We start from the raw sequence: 20,158 nt of genomic DNA, 5'->3' as shown, positions 1-20,158 counted from the left end.
ACCTGCTGTTTATGAAAGATCTGGACAAGAGGAAAAGAGTTAAAGACCTGGCGTACAAAGTCAACAGCCTAAACAACGACTTGGATGATGAGGACACCATTCAACAGCTCTTTGTAGAAACCTGGCCTCCACAACAACACGGTTGTTAAATCCACACCTTCCCCCCAGGTAACTGTATAGGCTGAATACAAATCATCAGATGTTGGGCCTAATTTAATGGAGAAAACATCTAGATGCCAATTTCAGTAATAACAAGGCCACAAAGAGTATATATATCCCAGCCTGGTATTTGACGCTGGCTAGTCTTTCATGGTTTCTAGTAAAACAAATGGAATTATGGCACAGTAGAGTCTCACTTATCCAACACTCGCTTATCCAAGCTTCTGGATTATCCGAGGCATTTTTGTAGTCAATGTTTTGAATATATCCTGATATTTTGGTGCTAAATTCGTAAATACAGTAATTACAACATAACATTATAATAACAATAATAAAACTTTATTTATATACCGCTCTATCTCCCGGATGGGACTCAGGGCGGTTTACAGTCATAAAAGCAACACAAACATTACATAACAATATAATACACATTATTAAACAAAGTAAAATAATACAATTATAACAATAAATCACACTTACATGACCAGATCAAGGGGACTGGAACCATAAACCCAATATATTAAAATGTATCATTTTAGGCTAGGGAAATCTTATGCAATATATTCAGGCTCAGAAATCGGCGGTAGTCCAATATAATCCAATATAATTACAATATAATAATATATAATATTATAATATAATATAATATAACATTACTGCGTATTGAACTACTTTTTCTGCCAAATTTGTTGTATAACATGATGTTTTGGTGCTTAATTTGTAAAATCATAACCTAATTTGATGCTTAATAGGCTTTTCTTTAATCCCTCCTCATTATCCAAGATATTCGCTTATCCAAGCTTCTGCTGGCCCGTTTAGCTTGGATAAGTGAGACTCTACTGTATATAGATTATTACATTTATTATTTTTCTCTATTATTGTTGCTACTATTACATTTATTTTACTCTATTTTTATTATTATTATTAATACATTTATTATTTCACTCTGAACTTATTATTATTATTGCTATTATTGCATTTATTATTTTACTCTATTTATTATTACATGTATTATTTTACTCTATTATTATTAAAAGGCTACATAAGCACATTGACATTGAAGAAGATGAGAATAATGATTTGATCAGAGCTGGACAGTCTTATCTTAAATTTGAGCTTGATGTAAATACTCAAAAACATTTAACCTACTGATGCCTCAATTAATGTAATTTTATTGGTATCTATTTTTATTTCTGAATTTTTATTTCAGAATATATATATATATATATATACTAAGATCTTATTTATAGATTTTGTTAGGCTGCCAAATACAAAGGCTGTGCCACCAGGGAACGGCTAACGAAAGACTTCCCGGAGATGAAAAGGGAGCCAAGGAGTTGAGCTTACAAAAGAGGAGCTTTTAATAGGCTTGAGTCAGAGCAGAGCACAAAAGGCAAATTTAGACATCTGACCCAGGGATGTGTATAAACACAGGAACCTGGTCCGTGTCCAGGAATGAATTCTATAAAAACGAGGGTCTATTTTTATAGAGGCAGCCTTCCATGTCCATCAAATTTGTACATCTACCTTCCACCTTCAATGCCGTGTCCTTCCAAGATCTTGTTTCGGTAGCAACCTCTTTGCGTCAGCAACAAAACTAACACTTTTCCCGGCGAACCATGAGGACGAGAAGTTTTATTTTTAACGTGAAAAATCTCGTGGGAGCAGCCATGTAAGGTAGCACAAGGAGCCATGGATACCTGAATCACAAATGTTATTTCTAAGCAAATGACATGCCTTTTCTAACCCCTCCACTTTGGCTCCTCCTCGCCTTGCCTTTCCATCTCCAAAAACCCTATTTGCCTTATTTGGTGCTCAGGAGCTCCAATCCTGTCAGGTTTCCAAGAGGTTGCCGCAGCAACTAATTATTATTCTAAAAAAAAATTAAAATAGATTATTATCTTGCAAGCATTATCCCCACCCGCACCCCTTTTTCCTGAGCAAATTCACTTTTAACAATATTTCATCGGACAGGTTTTAATCTGTGATCTGTTCCAATGTTTTCCAAGCCGCCTTGAGTCCCTGTTTTTTTTTTTAGAAAAAAGTTGGATATAAATGGAATAACCAATTTCAAAAAGACATTTTTTCCCTTTGTCCTTGACCTGTTCTTCAAGTCCTCTGTATTTGAAAAACTAAGCCTGGACAACAAGGGAAAAAATAACAAGTAAAGAACAAGACTCTTTTGTTCTTTCACCTGCCGTCTCCCTTTCAACTCAGAGATGCTGCAGACAGCACCATCACATTGTTGTTGTTGTTGTTGTTTGGGCAGTGCCCAAAAGAGCTGCCTCTTTTTCAGTATTTACAAAACATGTGTCATGGTTTGCAAAGACACTGTGCTATATGTGTGTCAACTGGAAAATGAAATGCATGAAGCCGATTGGCTGAGCCTGCAAAGACCTGGGAACTGATTTGACACTGTTTCTGTTCTGCTGCTGTAGAACCAGTCTGAACAAGTTTTATTTATTTTATTCCTATGGATCTAATCCAAGATTTTATCATTATATTTTTGTATGTGATTTTTTATGACTTGTTTTTATTGTTGTTTGATCTGTTTTATTGCTTTGCTTTTATATTGTTAATGACTGGGCTTGGCCCCATGTAAGTCGTCCCAAGTCCCTCTGGGGAGATGGGGCGGGGTATAAAAATAAAATTATTATTATTATTATTATTATTATTATTATTATTATTATTTTATTTCAGTGCTGACTGAATACTGCTGGAGAAAAGAGCTGTGTACTCAGAGAGGCCTTGCTATTCTTGAGGCCTGTTTGCTGCTGAGAAAGGAGGGCGAAGAACCAGGACCGTATCCTTCTCGGAAGCAGATTTGTGGACTGAGAAAGGACTGTTTATGACTTCTGTAAGCAATCAGAGGGACCATTGTGAATACCACCGTTCTTTTGATTTCTTGGAATTAGTAAAGTTCCTGTATTTTATTCTTTGTTCTGCAAACATGAGTGGTACGTCATTGTACTGCGGGTGACTCCGGCACACGACAGAGCTTCCATTTATCATAAACAATCCGTAACAACATGGGCATTCCAATGAAATCCTGGCTCTTTTCTCTCTCTCCTCAGGATCCTTTCCCGGCTCTAACACTGCCATGTACAGGTTTATTTTTATACCTGCTGTGCACAATAATGAGATGGATTTGCCAAAGATCAGGATCTGGCATAAAGGAGATTTGGGAAGCCGAAGGGACTGAGTTTCGACCTAAGGAATACTTTCCTATAATGTTCCACCTGGTACGACTTTAACAGGAAAGAATGACTCACAGACCTACACCAATTTCACACATATACACAAACACACTTGCCATTTATAGTCACAAAATGGAACTAGAGGTTATTATTGGATCTGTGAGGAACAATCCTAGCGGATCTCTGAACCAGTTCCGCTTCTGTGGCCTCTTATTTACGTTATCTCCAGCCATTGAGTAAAGACGATCCAAAAGATGGTAACTGTTGGAAAAGCATCATAACACACAGGAATATTTTCCCTATTTCTGAAACGATGAAAAAAGGGAGCAAAGAGCCACAACCACCAACGGAAAAGGTGCGCTTGTGTGTGCAACACATGTCCTTATTTGCATTGTAGATGAAGCCCAGAAAATCTACTCATATGGATTACAAAGCTCTTTTATGTAGCCTTTTGTATTCTATAGTTCTAGGACGTGTAATGAAAAAATGGTAAGAAAAAGAGAGGTTTTATTTGCTTGCTTGCTTCCTGTTTTCCTTAAGCAAACAAACAAACAAGGCACCAGCTAAAGCCAGACACAAAAGAATGTGGGCAATGCAGCTGCAAGCTTAAGAGCAAAAGAAACCTTCTTGTTTTGGAGAGAAGTTGCCAAGGAAAGGGAAATATTGTGCCATGAATGGATAACTCACCTGTGGGGTTGGCGGCTCCACTTTCCTCTTCTTCTTCTGATTCTGCTTGTTGGTTCTGGGATAGACAACTAACATCTCCAGCCACCTGAAAGCGAGAGAGAGAAGTGAGGGGAAAGTCAGGTGTATTCCAAGGAAAGGCAATGGAAAGAAGTGCGGACGCAACAAGAAACAAAATCAGAAGCTTAAGCAGAGGAAGAATGGCTCTTTCCAAGGGAGGACTGGATGCTAAATTCACAGATTTCAACAGGAAGGGTGCGAATTTGAGAAACAACATTGAGAAATGCACCACCAAGATTTGGTTGTCAAATTATATTTTTTTAAGTGTCTTTACTAGTGCTTTTCTACCATGGTGAAACATATGAAACATTGTGAAACATAGACGTAGTGACAATGAGACAGACAAGACTTGGTTGTCAAATTATACACCGCATCCATGTGTCACAAAGTGTTTTCAGTGCTTAGGCATTAAAGTAGGAAACAAAATGCTTTTTGGAAGAGAGCACCTCAGGTTGGGAATCTCGCTTGCCATGTTTTCCTTTGATCACAACACCAGCTTCTAATTCTCTCCATTTATATATGTGTTACACTTAGCAGATACCTAAGGTAAAGGTTTCCTCCTGACGTTAAGTCCAGTCGTCTTCGACTCTGTGGGTTGATGCTCATCTCCATTTCTAATCCGAAGAGCCAGCGTTGTCCGTAGACACCTCCACGGTCATGTGGCTGGCATGACTGCATGGAATGCTGTTACCTTCTCACCAGAGCGGTACCTATGGAGCGGGCCCGGGCTGTGGCGCAGGCGGGAGAGCAAGCCAGCTGCAATTAACTGCAATGAATCACTCTGACCAGGAGGTCATGAGTTCGAGGCCCGCTCAGAGCCTATGTTTGTTTGTCTTTGTTCTATGTTAAAAGGCATTGAATGTTTGCCTATATGTGTAATGTGATCCGCCCTGAGTCCCCTTCAGGGTGAGAAGGGCGGAATATAAATGCTGTAAATAAATAAATACTCACATTTGCATGTTTTTGAACTGCTAGGTTCCAGAATTCAAAACTACCAGATTCAAACTACCAACCTTTCGGTCAGCAGCTCAGCAGTTTAACCCGCTGTGCCACCGGTGGATCCTAGATACCTTGACACCTCTTTACCACACTATTAAAATAACATACTGTATATACTCGAGTATAAGCTAGTTTTTCAGCCCTTTTTCAGGGCTGAAAAAGCTCCCCTCAGCTTATATTCGAGTGAGGGCCCTGGCCAGCTTATATTTGGGTCAGCTTATACTCGAGTAGATGGGTAATCAGAGTTGGACAGTCTCATCTTATTAAAGTCTTATTATTATCTTAAATTACAGGTTTATATAAATATTCAAAAACATTTAACCTACTGATGCCTCAAATACAGTAGTCTCACTTATCCAACGTTCTGGATTATCCAACACATTTTTGTAGTCAATGTTTTCAATACATCGTGATATTTTGGTGCTAAATTCATAAATACAGTAATTACTACATAGCATTACTGTGTATTGAACTACCTTTTCTGTCAAATTGGTTGTATAACATGATGTTTTGGTGCTTAATTTGTAAAATCATAACTTAATTTGATGTTTAATAGGCTTTTCCTTAATCCCTCCTTATTATCCAAGGTATTCACTTATCCAACATTCTGCCGGCCCGTTTATGTTGGATAAGTGAGACTCTACTGTAATGTAATTTTATTTATTTATTATTAATTTTTATTTTTGAAATTTACTCATAGCTGCTGCGTTTCCCACCCTCATCTTATACACGAGTCAATACGTTTTCTCAAAATGGACAGTAAATAAATGGTACCAATATATGGTGGAGCAAATAGAATTTGAAATTATGAATGTGAAACTAAATGTTGTAAAAACTATTGAAAATAGAACAAGAGAAATGGAAGAAAGATGGACAATGGTAAAGAACTATATCATGAATCAATCTGGAGATCAAGCCATAAGAAATAAGATACAAATGTTATATAGTATATAGGTTGGAAATGGATTAAGATAAAGATATAAAAATTGTCTCATAAAGAAATGAATATGTAAAAAGAAAACAATCTTCGTGTTGGTGGTGGGAATTGTAAATGTTTTGTATGTCTACGGTATGTATTTTTTGTGTTTTAAAAAATAAAAATTTATTTTAAAAAAAAGAGTCAATACGTTTTCCAAGTTTTTGTGTTAAAAATTAGGTGCCTCGGCTTATATTCGGGTCGGCTTATACTCGAGTATATACGATAATTATTGAACCACTATGACTACCACCCTGAAGTCTTCCATGCAAGAACAGCTCTCAATGGGACATTTTCAGGGCTAGAGCAAAGACATTTTCAGATATTGGTTTTGACACAGTGAGCCCTCAGGATTCTTCACTCTACACAAATTCTAAAAAGCCACCACAGCAAGGAGGAAAATGGCACGAAAGTCAATGAAATGGAGGTTGAGGCCAGAAAGGTAGAAATCCGGATTTCCCTGCAGGCCATGCTCACAACTGGGCAGGAGAGCCGTGAGAGGGAGGCGGAGGCGCAAGGGAATCCGGATGAACAGGTCGGAGCCGATTCTAGCTCGCCTCCCCACCTCTCCCTCCGTTCGCTTTTTATTTCTCCAGTGTTTGACACCTCAATATTTCAAGTTCTACAGGTTCTTAAAAAAGGCAAAAGCAACAAAGGACGGGCAATGAAACTGGAAGAGAGTTAATGTTACCCTGCTATGGTTAAAGCCCAACACGGGTATGGAGGTCTTTATTTCGTATCCAAATCTGATCAATCTGCTTCTAACTACCTTTTCTTAAAACCCAAACCCTGCTGACTCTGGGAATGTGGCTCAATTTGATTACTTTCTGATCCGGGTACAGGCAAAGTTAGAATATTGCCCTCTCAATAAAATTTCTGACACACACATCTATGAAATGTTACTTCTGCTCTCTGATGTCTAGCACTGTAGCTGAACTTTGAGAACTGCGTGTTAGGCATCCAAAGCAAAGGGACCAAAGGATGGATTTGATCTCAGATCTCAGTGCCCGCCTCACAGGTCGACAGCAACAAAGGGGAAGGACTATGTAAATGTGATTGTGACTTGCAAAGAAAAAGAAAACTTTGCTTTCCTTTTGTGCTTCCTCCCGGCCACTCACCCACTGATAATCTCAAACTTTGCTTTCCTTTTGTGCTGCCTCCCGGCCACTCACCCACTGATAATCTCAAACTTTGCTTTCCTTTTGTGCTTCCTCCCGGCCACTCACCCACTGATAATCTCAAACTTTGCTTTCCTTTTGTGCTGCCTCCCGGCCACTCACCCACCGATAATCTCAAACTTTGCTTTCCTTTTGTGCTGCCTCCCGGCCACTCACCCACCGATAATCTCAAACTTTGCTTTCCTTTTGTGCTGCCTCCCGGCCACTCACCCACGGATAATCTCAAACTTTGCCTTCCTTTTGTGCTGCCTCCCGGCCACTCACCCACTGATAATCTCAAACTTTGCTTTCCTTTTGTGCTGCCTCCCGGCCACTCACCCACCGATAATCTCAAACTTTGCTTTCCTTTTGTGCTGCCTCCCGGCCACTCACCCACCGATAATCTCAAACTTTGCTTTCCTTTTGTGCTGCCTCCCGGCCACTCACCCACGGATAATCTCAAACTTTGCCTTCCTTTTGTGCTGCCTCCCGGCCACTCACCCACTGATAATCTCAAACTTTGCTTTCCTTTTGTGCTGCCTCCCGGCCACTCACCCACTGATGATCTCCTTGTTCTCGGCTCGGATGAAGTGCTCCTTCTCTGGCGTCAAGATGCAGAGGGAGAACTTTTGCCCGGTCCGGCTTTCACCATCAACCACATCCGTGCACTGGTTCATGTTGATGGTGCCCTGCGGGAGGGTGGTGGGCTGGAGAGAGAGGAAAGCAGAGGTGAGAAGCAGAAAACAGAAGAAAAACAATGCATTTGGGGGCATATAATCCGTTGTAATCCCGTTGCCTTTCAGATATGGATCAATTGCAACTCCCATCATCCCTCAGCAGTGGCTAGTCTAGCTAGGACAAACGGGAGCTACTGCCCAACGAAGTCCAGTGTGGCTCACTAGTCCTTTAGAGCCAGAAGATGAAGCTGCACAATCACAGACGCAACTTTATTGTTTAAATGTATGTTTTGTTGCCTTTCTCCTAAGACAACCATTTCATATTGATAAATAAGTGGAAGGAAACTCAAAGGTCCTCTAATCTCATTCCATGCCAGCTCATGAACCCACATCTAAAGCATCCCCATCCTCCTTTGCCAAAAAGGAGATATCAGTCAAGACGAGGAAGAAGTAGACCTGTAGTTTTAACTGAAATGAATACGACTTGTATTGATGATGTTAAAACTTGTATACCAATCCTCAAGGCTCCCTCCTGTAAGATTATAGGGAGGTAAGAGTTCCTCCCAGCTGTGTGTTAGACAAAAGCTTATCTTTTTTCTTATCTTAGATATCTTGGGTATCTTAAGAGCTCTAGATGATTCCGAATACAAGCTGCGCAGGCGCAAGAAATACCACATGTATGATTTCACAGAGACCACGATGGAGAAGTGAGCAATATATAGCCCTTGATATGGATTTTGCAAGCCCCAAAACTGTGATTCACCTCGATTAAAAGAGAAATAATATCTCATGTAAACTGATAAAGGAAAATATTTGCATTGTCGACATTTTCCAGAGCCCTTGCACTGCATATACTGATTGGTCCCAGGGCCAACAACTGGTCTTTTGTGATTCAGCTGGAACCTTAGATTGACTCTGATGAGGATGATGGGATTCAGGTTCAAAATCAGGTTCAATATGTCCCTGTTGTAGAAGATGAGGAACAGAGAGTGCAAGTTCATTTTCCCACAGCAAGGAATGATGTTGATGATACTGAAACTCGCCAGGTGCAAATTGGCTTGGAAAAGGAGGACAGTTCTCAGTCTGATAATGAGGCTCAGCAAACTAACGAGCAGGCTGATCTTGACAAAACAGGTTCCCTAGATCGAGCTGACCGTTTGGAATTCAGGGTTCGGAGGAGTGTGAGAATCGCAAACAAGAGGGAGGTTAGAGGCCAGAGAAATGCTTTCATGCTTTGCAAAGGGCATTAAAGCAATGTGTTTGGAGACAAACCTTTGTCAAAGCAACTTTTCGTTCTACCAAGAAGCAAGCTCTCGTTTTCCTGGATTATCTTGTAACTCTTGTGTTCATGTTCTTGGGACTTTGTCATGCTCTAACTGGACTTTGTTTATTCCTGGTGATTTCTTGAATTATACTCTAAGGCTTTATTTTGTAATGAACTTCTGGAACTTTACTTTTGTTTTTAAAGAACTTTTTATCTTCTATTTTTTTAAATAATTTTTATTGATAGGTTTCCAAGCAACTCCATACATTTCTTATTACAACAAAGATTCTCATTTCTCAATACAATAAAACACATATAAGACAAAAAGGGTAACTGAGGGAGAGGGGTGAGGAAGAAAATGAGGTAACAATACACAAGTTGAAAAAAGAAAGGGGGATAAAAAAACCAAAAACCAACAACCACAACGCAAAAACAACCACAGGGGAAAAAAAAAAAGCTTACATGTAAACAGTTGCTATATATTTCCTTTTACTTCCAGAGCTCCGGGGGTGGTCGTTTTGATTTTCTTTTAGTCATTTATTTTTATTTTTGAAGTTAAACAAGTTTAACTATCTTTACTTTATACTATTATCCGAGGGACTTTCTTTAGTCCATCCTTATATGAAAATTTATTTTTTTCTTTTTGTAAAAATTCCTTCATGGGTTTCCAATCCGTTTTATTTGATGTTCTTTCCTGGGCTAGTTTTTGTGTTAATAAATCCATATTCATCACGTCCATTACTTTATTGAGCCATTTCTCCATGCTAGGTACTTCCTTTGTTTTCCATGCTTGTGCAAGCAAGTATCTTCTATTTTTTAATAAACTAAAAAAGACTTCAACCTGTGTGCACTTTGATGTATACAGCAAGGTGAAGCTAACCTGATGTGCGAGAAGTCTCTACACATTTGCCAACAAAACCTCTCCTTGCTGCATGTGATAGGATAGGCAGTTGCTGCCTCGGTATATTTTAAGAGCAGCCCTTATGCACATGTGACGTTTCCAAGCCACCCACCGACCAACTGCACAATCTGTGAAAGAATATAAAATACATAAATACAAAATGCAATTCCACGGGGCCCAGAAGGACCAAGTTCTCCCACGCTAGACTGTTTGGAGGGAGAAATAATCACAAGCAGAAGGCGCAATCCTTGCTTGGCTTTCCGCATCTTTGACACCCTCCTTTTCTGGTCCAAAGGATCCGATGAAGATCCTGAAGACCCACGCCATGGTCAAAAGTGGGGCTGGATGGAGCCATTGTCCGAATTCTCACTATGGGAGGGCTTGGAGGAATAGTAGGACTTGCTTTTTTACAAAAGCAACCCAAACAGGAGCAAGGGAGATGACGACAACGGCGGGCCTTGTCCCTTGCGTTTCAAACACAGCAAAGGCAAGTTCAGCCAGAGGACATTTTCAAAGAGGCTTAAAGCTTACTCAAGGCAGACAGCAAGTCTAAACAGCCAACCAAGAGGGAATCGCGGAGACGCAAGGCACAACAGGGCCCAAATGGCTCCCTGCCCTGTGAAATTCAATGGATCCCAATAAGAAAAAGCAACTTACTTATACAGTAGAGTCTTACTTATCCAACATAAACGGGCCGGTAGAAGTTGGATAAGCGAATATCTTGGATAATAAGGAGGCATTAAGGAAAAGCCTATTAAACATCAAATGAGGTTATGATTTTACAAATGAAGCACCAAAACATCATGTTAGACAACAAATTTGGCAGGAAAAGTAGTTCAATACGTAGTAATGCTATGTAGTAATTACTGTATTTATGAATTTAGCACCAAAATATCACGATATATTGAAAACATTGACTACAAAAATGCGTTGGATAATCCAGAACGTTGGATAAGCGAGTGTTGGATAAGTGAGACTCTACTGTATATCAGACCCAGTGTTATTATACTGCTATCCTTAGTGTCCAGCCAGCCTGACCAAGGTGGTGTTTACAATGCTCTATTCTTCTCATTTTTTGCCATAAGGATAATGGACGCTGTAGTCAGGATGTCAGGTTATGAAAACACATCTCTAGCCAGTGTCCAATACCATGCACGGAAACCATCACCATCCAATTCGACTATTTTAACTACCAAACATACTTGAGTATAAGCCAACCCAAATATAAGCCGAGGCACCTAATTTTACCACACAAAAAACTGGGAAAACATTGACTCCAGTATAAGCCGAGGGTGGTAAATTTCAGAAATAAAAATGGATACCAATAAAATTACATTAATCGAGGCCTCAGCAGGTTAAATGTTTTTGAATATTTACATCAAGCTCAAATTTAAGATAAGATTGTCCAACTCTGATCAAATCATGATTCTCATCTTCTTCAAGGTGAATGTGCTTATGTATCCTTTTAATAATAATAGAGTAAAATAATACATGTAATAATAATAATAAAAAATACAGGAAAATAATACAAGTACAGTAGAGTCTCACTTATCGAAGCTTCTGGATTATCCAAGCCATTTTTGTAGTCAATGTTTTCAATATATCATGATATTTTGGTGCTAAATTCGTAAATACAGTAATTACAACACAACATTACTGCGTATTGAACTACTTTTCTGTCAAATTTGTTGTATAACATGATGTTTTGGAGCTTAATTTGTAAAATCATAACCTCATTTGATGTTTAATAGGCTTTTCCTTAATCCCTCCTTATTATTCAAGATATTCGCTTATCCAAGCTTCTGCCGGCCTGTTTAGCTTGGATAAGTGAGACTCTACTGTAATAATAAATAGAGTAAAATAATAAATGCAATAATAATAATAAGATCAGAGTGAAATAATACATGTATTAATAATAATAATAATAATAGAGTAAAATAAATGTAGTAGTAGCAACAATAATAGAGAAAAATAATAAATGTAATAATACCAATAATAATAGAGAAAAATAATAAATGTACCATATATTCTCGAGTATAAGCTGACCCAAATATAAGCCAACCAGGACCCTCATCCAAGTATAAGCCGAGGGGGCTTTTTCAGTCTTAAAAAGAGGGCCGAAAAACTAGGCCTATACTCGAGTATATACGGTACTTTGTATCCAGGATCAAAATCGTCTTGCTATTCTGTTGTAATGTTGACTATGTGTATGTTTTGTAACCACAATGTATTCATTTTAATTTGGGTCCAATATTGGGAGGAAATGGGGTATAAACAACAAGAATGGTGATAATGTCCATCTCCGAGAGTCTGGCCTTCTCAACAGGTCCAGATTTTCCAAATAAAAATCCTTTCCTCTTCCACACCAAGAGATAAAATTCCATTGCTAAAACCATCTTGCTTTGGAAAAGTTCTTTTCTAGGGGAGGAAGTATTGAATTTTCAGGATCCCTCGGCAGTCTTTGCATTCAAGACCTTCCCAAATGCATAATTTCTCATATTTTTTTTTCGTGTCAGGAGCAATCGAAGTTGCTTCTGGAGTGAGAGAATTGGCCGTCTGCAAGGACGTTGCCCAGGGGACATTGCCAGGATGTTTTGATGTTTTTACCATCCTTATGGAAGGCTTCTCTCATGTCCCCACATGGAGCTGGAGCTGATAGAGGGAGCTCATCCGCGCTCTCCCCGGGTGGGATTCGAACCTGGCAGCCTTCAGGTCAGCAACCCAACCTTCAAGTCATGAGGCTTCAAGTCAAGCAACCTCTTGAAGAGGAACGATGAGTGGGAAAATCTTGAGTATACGCAATGTATAACTCATTGGAGTCCCGGTGGCGCAGTGTGTTAAAGCGCTGAGATGCTGAACTTGCAGACCGAAAGGTCCCAGGTTCAAATCCCGGGAGTGGAGTGAGCGCCCACTGTTAGCTCCAGCCTCTGCCAACCTAGCAATTCGAAAACATGCCAATGTGAGTAGATCAATAGGTACCGCTGGCCATCCAGGTGGACTTGGGAAGAAGAATCGGGCCGGAAGACATCACCGAGTCAAGCATAAGCAAGTAACTAACATATTGATGTAAAACACTAGTTTTTCCACCTCTTAGACAACCAAGGAATCTCAATTTACCTCTCGCAGAACCTCACAATTCCAAGGAAGCCTGGTTGAGAAATCTGGTAGTATAGTCTTATGTTAACACCTTGGAGTGAGCAGGGATGCACACCGATTTTATAAAGGGAGCAAGATCTAAAGGAGGCATGGGAGTGGGATCAGCCAGGAAACGCATGGCTTGCTGGAAGGGGGGAAGGAACGTATCCACAAAGGTCTGTCTCTTCCTCTCTTTCCCCCTTCTCCGTCTTGAGACTCCATGGAATCCAACACGCTCCTTTTTGCTCCCAGAAGCCGTTTTGACCTTATATGGGCATTCTCACATGCGGCTGTGATCTGTTTCGTAGCGCGGAGCAACAAGCCCCCTGATCCATCTTTTATCAGGCACAGCGAGCGAAGGCGGAAGGCTTCTTCTTCCCAAAATGTGCTTACAAAAGTACTTTCCGAAGACTCTGTACTACTGTCGTTGTTTATCTTCGAGCTATTTTCGACTTATAACCAATTGCGGTGATTTCTCGGCCCGATTTGTTCCCAAGGAGACGGGCACTGCTTTATTCGGAGGCCGAGAGAGTGCATCTTACCCAAGTTCACCCAATGGGTTTCCATGGCCAAGTGGAGAATTCGAATCCTGGACTCCAGAGTCAGATTCCAATATTCAAACCACCATGCCATGCTGACTTTCTATTACCATCTGCGCTATTTAAATTGGGATTTCTGGAAGAACTTTTCAACTAGTTTTATCTAGCAAACTTAATAGGAACTGAATAGCGCAGCCTTTATTTAATCACTAACATTAATAACATCTTGCTTTGTACCTTGGCCTGGATCTTTTGACCCAAATTGGGATTTTAATATTATTGTGTATATTGACTTTTATGACTGTTTTTAATCATGTTGAAGTTTTACTGCTCGGTTTAATGTTTTATCTGATTTGTGCTGTCGTGTCTGGGCATGGCCCCATGTAAGCCGCCCCGAGTCCCTCCAGGGAGATGGGGCGGGATATAAGAATAAAATTATTATTAGTATTATTATTATTATTATTATTATTATTATTATCTTCCTTGTAGTACAATTTTATAAAGAGGCCTAATAGGAAATTCTTCTTATGGTCCCTCTGGGATGCAGTCGTTGTTTCCTTGCATATTGTGTATATATCTATCGATATAAATGACTGGGTTGTTGTGTGTTTTCCAGGCTGTATGGCCATGTTCCAGAAGCATTCTCTCCTGACATTTCGCCCACATCTATGGCAGGCATCCTCAGAGGTTGTGAGCTATACAGTAGAGTCTCGCTTATCCAATGTAAACAGTCCGGCAGAATGTTGGATAAGCGAATATCTTGGATAATAAGGAGAGATTAAGGAAAAGCCTATTAAACATTAAATTAGGTTATGGTTTGACAAATGAAGCACCAAAACATCATGTTATACAACAAATTTGTCAGAAAAAGTAGTTCAATACACAGTAATGCTATGTAGTAATTACTGTATTTACAAATTTAGCACCAAAATATCATGATATATTGAAAACACTGACTACAAAAATGCACTGGATAATCCAGAACGTTGGATAAGCGAGGCTTGGATAAGTGAGACTCTACTGTATATCTATATATACACTATATATGCCCGATGGTGCAGTGTGTTAAAGCGCTGAGCTGCTGAACTTGTGGACCAAAAGGTAACAGGTTCAAATCCAGTGAGTGGAATTGCTGTTAGCCCCAGCTTCTGCCAACCTAGCAGTTCGAAAACATGCAAATGTGAGTAGATCGATAGGTACTGCCTTGGCGGGAAGGTAAATGGCGCTCCATGCAGTCATGCCAGTGGCCACACGACCTTGGAGGTGTCTATAGACATGCAAATGTGAGTAGATCAATAGGTACTGCTCCGGCAGGAAGGTAATGGCGCTCCATGCAGTCATGCCGTCCACATGGCCTTGGAGGTGTCTACGGACAACGCCGGCTCTTTGGCTTAGAAATAGAGATGAGCACCAACCCCCAGAGTTGGACACAACTGGACTTAATGTCAGGGGAAATCTTTACCTTTACTAGTGTATATCTATCTATTGCTGTTTAAAAAAATGATTCTGAAGTACAACTTTTGTCACTGCCTTATATACCATGCCCTTCGCCCTAAAAATCCGAGACAGGGAGGGAATTTCATTTCACAAAAACCCAGAGGCAAAATGAATTTATATTGCCTCCAAGGGCAGGCTTGCAAGTCAAGTGGAGCGGAGAAAACGACACTATTATTTCATTCCAGCAAGCTCCAAATGAAACTATTCATTATGACAAACAGCAATAAAGGGGAGGCGGGTTCGACAACGCACACAAACACACACTGGCAAAGGCAGGCAGGCATGGAGAGCCCTGTATAATTAGATGCTGGGCAACTCCGTCCGCACAAAGAGAACTCCAGAAGCATCCAGCGCTGGGAGAATACGCAACACTAAGCCAGCTCTGTGTTTGTTAGTCCCGCTTTCGTATATTTTCAAAGGCATTAAAAGGGAAGCCAGTTACAGATCGAGCGTTCCTTATCTCAAATTCCGAAATCTGAAACATTCCAAAGGTGTCCGTGTGGGTGTACGAGACGGTGACACCTTTCCGTTCTCGTGTCCTCAATGTAGTCGCCAATTAAAACCACTGCATATAAAATTACCTTCAGGCTACATGTGGAAGGAATACATGAAACGTAATTAAATTTCATGTTTAAACGTGGGTCCTCGCTCCAAGATGATGTAATATTCACTGTATTCCAAAATCTGAAATACAAAGACTATTGCTCCCAAGCATTTCAGAAAAAGGCAACTCAACCTGGAAATGTTTTTTTTTTTTTTTTTTTGGTAGCTCTTTGATTTGACTCCCTGAGTCGGTCCAACATGTGACTACTCCGTTCCAGTTTTCTCGGAAAGATTTATTAATGAGGCTGAGAAAGTGTGACATGCCCAAAGGTCACCCAGTGGAAGAGATCTAGTCCAAGACTTCACCTTAATCTCCTTAATCTCTCCTTATTATCCAACATATTCGCTTATCCAACGTTCTGCTGGCCCATTTATGTAACTATTAACAATATCGCAAGAATAGAGATACAGTAGAGTCTCATTTATCCAACATTCGCTTATCCAACGTTCTGGATTATCCAACACATTTTTGTATTCAATGTTTTCAATACATTGTGATATTTTGGTGCTAAATTCGTAAATACAGTAATTACTACGTAGCATTACTGCATATTGAACTACTTTTTCTCTCAAATTTGTTGTGTAACATGATGTTTTGGTGCTTAATTTGTAAAATCATAACCTAATTTGGTGTTTAATAAGCTTCTCCTTAATCTCTCCTTATTATCCAACATATTCGCTTATCCAACGTTCTGCCGGCCCATTTATGTTGGATAAGTGAGACTCTACTGTAACTATTAACTAGTATTGGAAGAAGTTTTGTTTTCATAACAATTTTCCATGGCTGGATGGGATTCAAACCGGAGTCCTCCTCGACCCAATCGACAACAATATATCAAGTATAGAGATAACTATTAACTAGTATTGGAAGAAGTTTTGTTATGAAAAGATTTTGTTCCTGAACATTTACAGTTTCAAAAATGTTTCTAGAGCTCATGGAAAAAAAGGAATGGTTGCAACTTTGAGTTGGTTCAGCATTTAAAAGGACAACAAACTGTCTCAATTCATGACCGTATTTTGGCAAAAGTGCTTTTTGTTTACAGGACTGCACAACAACTTTGCAACAAGAGATCAGCACAAGTTTTGCTGTACAATTTCTTCTAACTGCAAGAAGCAAAAAGGCCCTCAGAAAGTTATCCTCATCTTCAACCTTCCGGAGTTTGAGCTCCAAGGTTTTCCAGTTTGTCATCTTCTGCCTCACACTTCTGTGCTTTAACAGCCAAATACGGATCCACACAATGAGCATCTATTACCCTCAATCTAATGTTTTCCTAAACTTCCTGCCTTCCATTCCTCTTCTCACGTTGCCAACACTTAACCAGGTTCTCTCTGTTTGCAAGCAAAAAGGGAATCGCGGAAGACTAGTTCAGATTAATGTTAGTCATCCCAAGTGTAGAAGCAAGATCTATTTGATATTGACTATACAAAATCCCAGTATCTACACAAACATAAGATGGTCTATGTACAAAACAAAATATGTCCAAATAGCATATAGTATTACTAAAGTTCCCCGTACAAAGCTCAGTTTGGTAGTACCAGACAAAATGAAAAGGAGCAACAACTCTGTGATGTCTCATGGGCCTTGTAGTCCCGTTCCTAGTACCATTGTGGCAGACGAAGAGGAAAACATGGGTTTTACACCGTTTCAGCCAGAAACGGAGCCCCTGCACCTGCAGGATGTTTGCCCTCAAGAAGTTAGTCAAACAAGCCTTGGGCAGAATTCTCCCCCGTTTTCTCGAAAAGACAATTATAATAAAGATAGAGGCGCTAGGGAGGCGAATCGCCGAAGCGCCAGGATCGCAGCCAAACAATTAGCTGATTAGGTCTGCTTCCCTTGGGAAATTCTAAGGAGTCATGCATCTGGACAGAGTTGAGTTTCATTTCTAGTTCTCCAGGGAAAATGTTATTCTGGCGGGAAGCGAGACCCTATTTAGGTGTTTTCCCGCAAAGGAAACCTTGCGGAGTCAATTCGTCAGCTTGAGGAGTGAGATCGTGTGTAGACTTCGTACTCCAGTTCCCTGTTTCCCGGACCAAGTTTCAAGCCGCCTTGTTTCACGGACCTTGCCACGGACCTAGTTCTTGTTCTTGTTGCCTCGTATCAAGTCTTGCTTAGCCAAGTATCAAGTTGTTTTCCAGCCTTGTTGTCAAGCCTCCATGGACTAAAGACCTTGTCATCTCCCCACACTTTGCTTGGCAAAGTGTGTGTTTCGGTTATTGGATTATAACTTTGGACTCTAATATCTCATATTGGACATTGTTTTCCTGGACTATATTTGACCTTTCCTGAAAGGTCTACTTCTGAACTATATTCTTCACTTGTTTTTATTGACTTTATATATTTCCTTAATAAAGATATTAGATAGATTCTGGTCTCTGCGCATGGTTATTGGTGCTCCGCAGCCTGGGTCCTGACAAACTCTAACACAAAAGTTATCCAAGTCTGATACTATTTGAAAACCTTAAAAACCAGGGGGAAAATGTCACACTAAGAGTGTTTGAAGAGCCCCCGGTAGTGCACACTGCCGCATGCAGATTGATTGGATGACTATGTCTTTTGTGGCCAAATTTGATGTGATTTCGTCAAGTGGTTTTGTTGTTTACTCCATGGGAATTATGCACATTACACACACACACACATATATATTATATTATATAATCATTCTATTATTATTCTATTACTGTAGTATATTATCATATTATTGCTATTATATTACAGTAGAGTCTCACTTATCCAACACTTGCTTATCCAATGTTCTGGATTATCCAACACATTTTTGTAGTCAATGTTTTCAATACATCATGATATTTTGGTGCTAAATTTGTAAATACAGTAATTACTACATAGCATTACTGCGTATTGAACTACTTTTTCTGCCAAATTTATTGTCTAACATGATGTTTTGGTGCTTAATTTGTAAAAACATAACCTAATTTGATGTTCAATAGGCTTTTCCTTAATGCCTCCTTATTATCCAACATATTCACTTTTCCAACATTCTGCTGGCCCGTTTATGTTGGATAAGCAAGACTCTACTGTATTTACGAATTTAGTACCAAAACATCATGATGTATTGAAAACATTGTCTACAAAAATGCGTTGGATAATCCAGAACGTTGGATAAGCGAGACTCTACTGTAATAATAATCTATATCTATATCTATATATATAAAATATCTATCTATATAAAAGAGTAATGAAATTTCGGCCTAGGACAAAACAACAAAACTACACATTCCAGAAACACTAAACTTGGCAGCACAACCCCTCATCCATGCCTCTATGTTCATACAACAAAAAGAAAAGAAAAATAAAGTCCTAATTAGAGGGAGAGGAATAATCGTTTTTATCCAATTGCTGCCAGTTAGAAGGCTAAGCTCCTCCCATTTGGTCTCCTAGAAACCCACTCAGCCCAGGGGACAGGCAGAGTTAGGCCTTACTTAGGCCTCTTCCACACTGCCTATAAAATACAGATTGTCTGATTTTAACTGGATTATATGGCAGTGTAGACTCAAGGCCCTTCCACACAGCTCTATAACCCATTTATAATGGACCTAATGTAAGATAAAACCTTTACCCTTTACCTTAACTACCACCAATTCCTCAATACTTTATTTCCCATACCACCAGACTTCGCCACAGCAACACGTGGCCAGGCACAGCTAGTCTATATATATAAATGTACTGTTCATTTGTAGGACGGAGTAAACAAAACTGGCCACAAAACACTTAACAACCCAAGAGGTGACCACCGTGTGTCAGCAAAATTGGCTAGACGTGTCAGTGCTGACACGTGTGTCATAGGTTGGCCATCACTGGATTAAAGCATACCTCACAACCTCTGAGGATGCCTGCCATAGATGTGGGCGAAACATCAGGAGAGAATACTTCTGGAATATGACAATCCAGCCAGGAAAACGCAAAACCACCCTGTGATCCCGGCCATGAAAGCTTTCAACAACACATTGAATGGGTAGATCCCTTGGAGAGAATATTTCTCCCAGAAAAGTGTCTTTTTTCTTAGAAGTTTTGGGACAAACTGTGGATTGAGGAGCTCCCGGTGGCGCAGCGTGTTAAAGCGCTGAGCTGCTGAACCTGTGGACCAAAAGGTCACAGGATCGAATCCTGGAACATGACCATACAGCCTGGAAAACGCAAAACAACCCAAAGCAACCATGGCTTGAAAATATCTGGAAAATTTCCAAAGGCCAAACCTCCCCCACCGAGACAAGATGCACCAGGACTTAGAAGACGGCCTGCATTTTATGGATTGTCCAAGGTTTCAAGATGATTCCTCAGCAGCTTGCAGCAC

At 39.9% G+C, this 20,158-nt stretch overlaps 1 protein-coding gene across 7 annotated transcripts in view; it reads right to left on the bottom strand.

The window, feature by feature from the left end:
- The window catches only part of mprip (myosin phosphatase Rho interacting protein), a 150,351-nt gene that overhangs the window by 74,079 nt on the left and 56,114 nt on the right, over window positions 1-20,158 (bottom strand). For 6 of the 7 annotated variants that reach the window (XM_062964152.1, XM_062964154.1, XM_062964153.1 and 3 more), the window contains exons 4-5: window positions 7,788-7,939; window positions 4,044-4,128 (exon numbers count right to left, since the gene is read on the bottom strand). In XM_062964152.1, the coding sequence (XP_062820222.1) occupies window positions 4,044-4,128; window positions 7,788-7,939 (237 nt within the window). Of the gene's footprint in view, window positions 1-4,043; window positions 4,129-7,193; window positions 7,202-7,787; window positions 7,940-20,158 lie in introns of those variants that run through there. The other variant, XM_062964156.1, reaches the window with a different exon arrangement.

This window comes from Anolis carolinensis, unplaced genomic scaffold, assembly GCF_035594765.1.
Source record: "Anolis carolinensis isolate JA03-04 unplaced genomic scaffold, rAnoCar3.1.pri scaffold_13, whole genome shotgun sequence".
NCBI lineage: Eukaryota > Metazoa > Chordata > Lepidosauria > Squamata > Dactyloidae > Anolis > Anolis carolinensis.
This window is presented reverse-complemented; position numbering and strand designations above follow the sequence as displayed.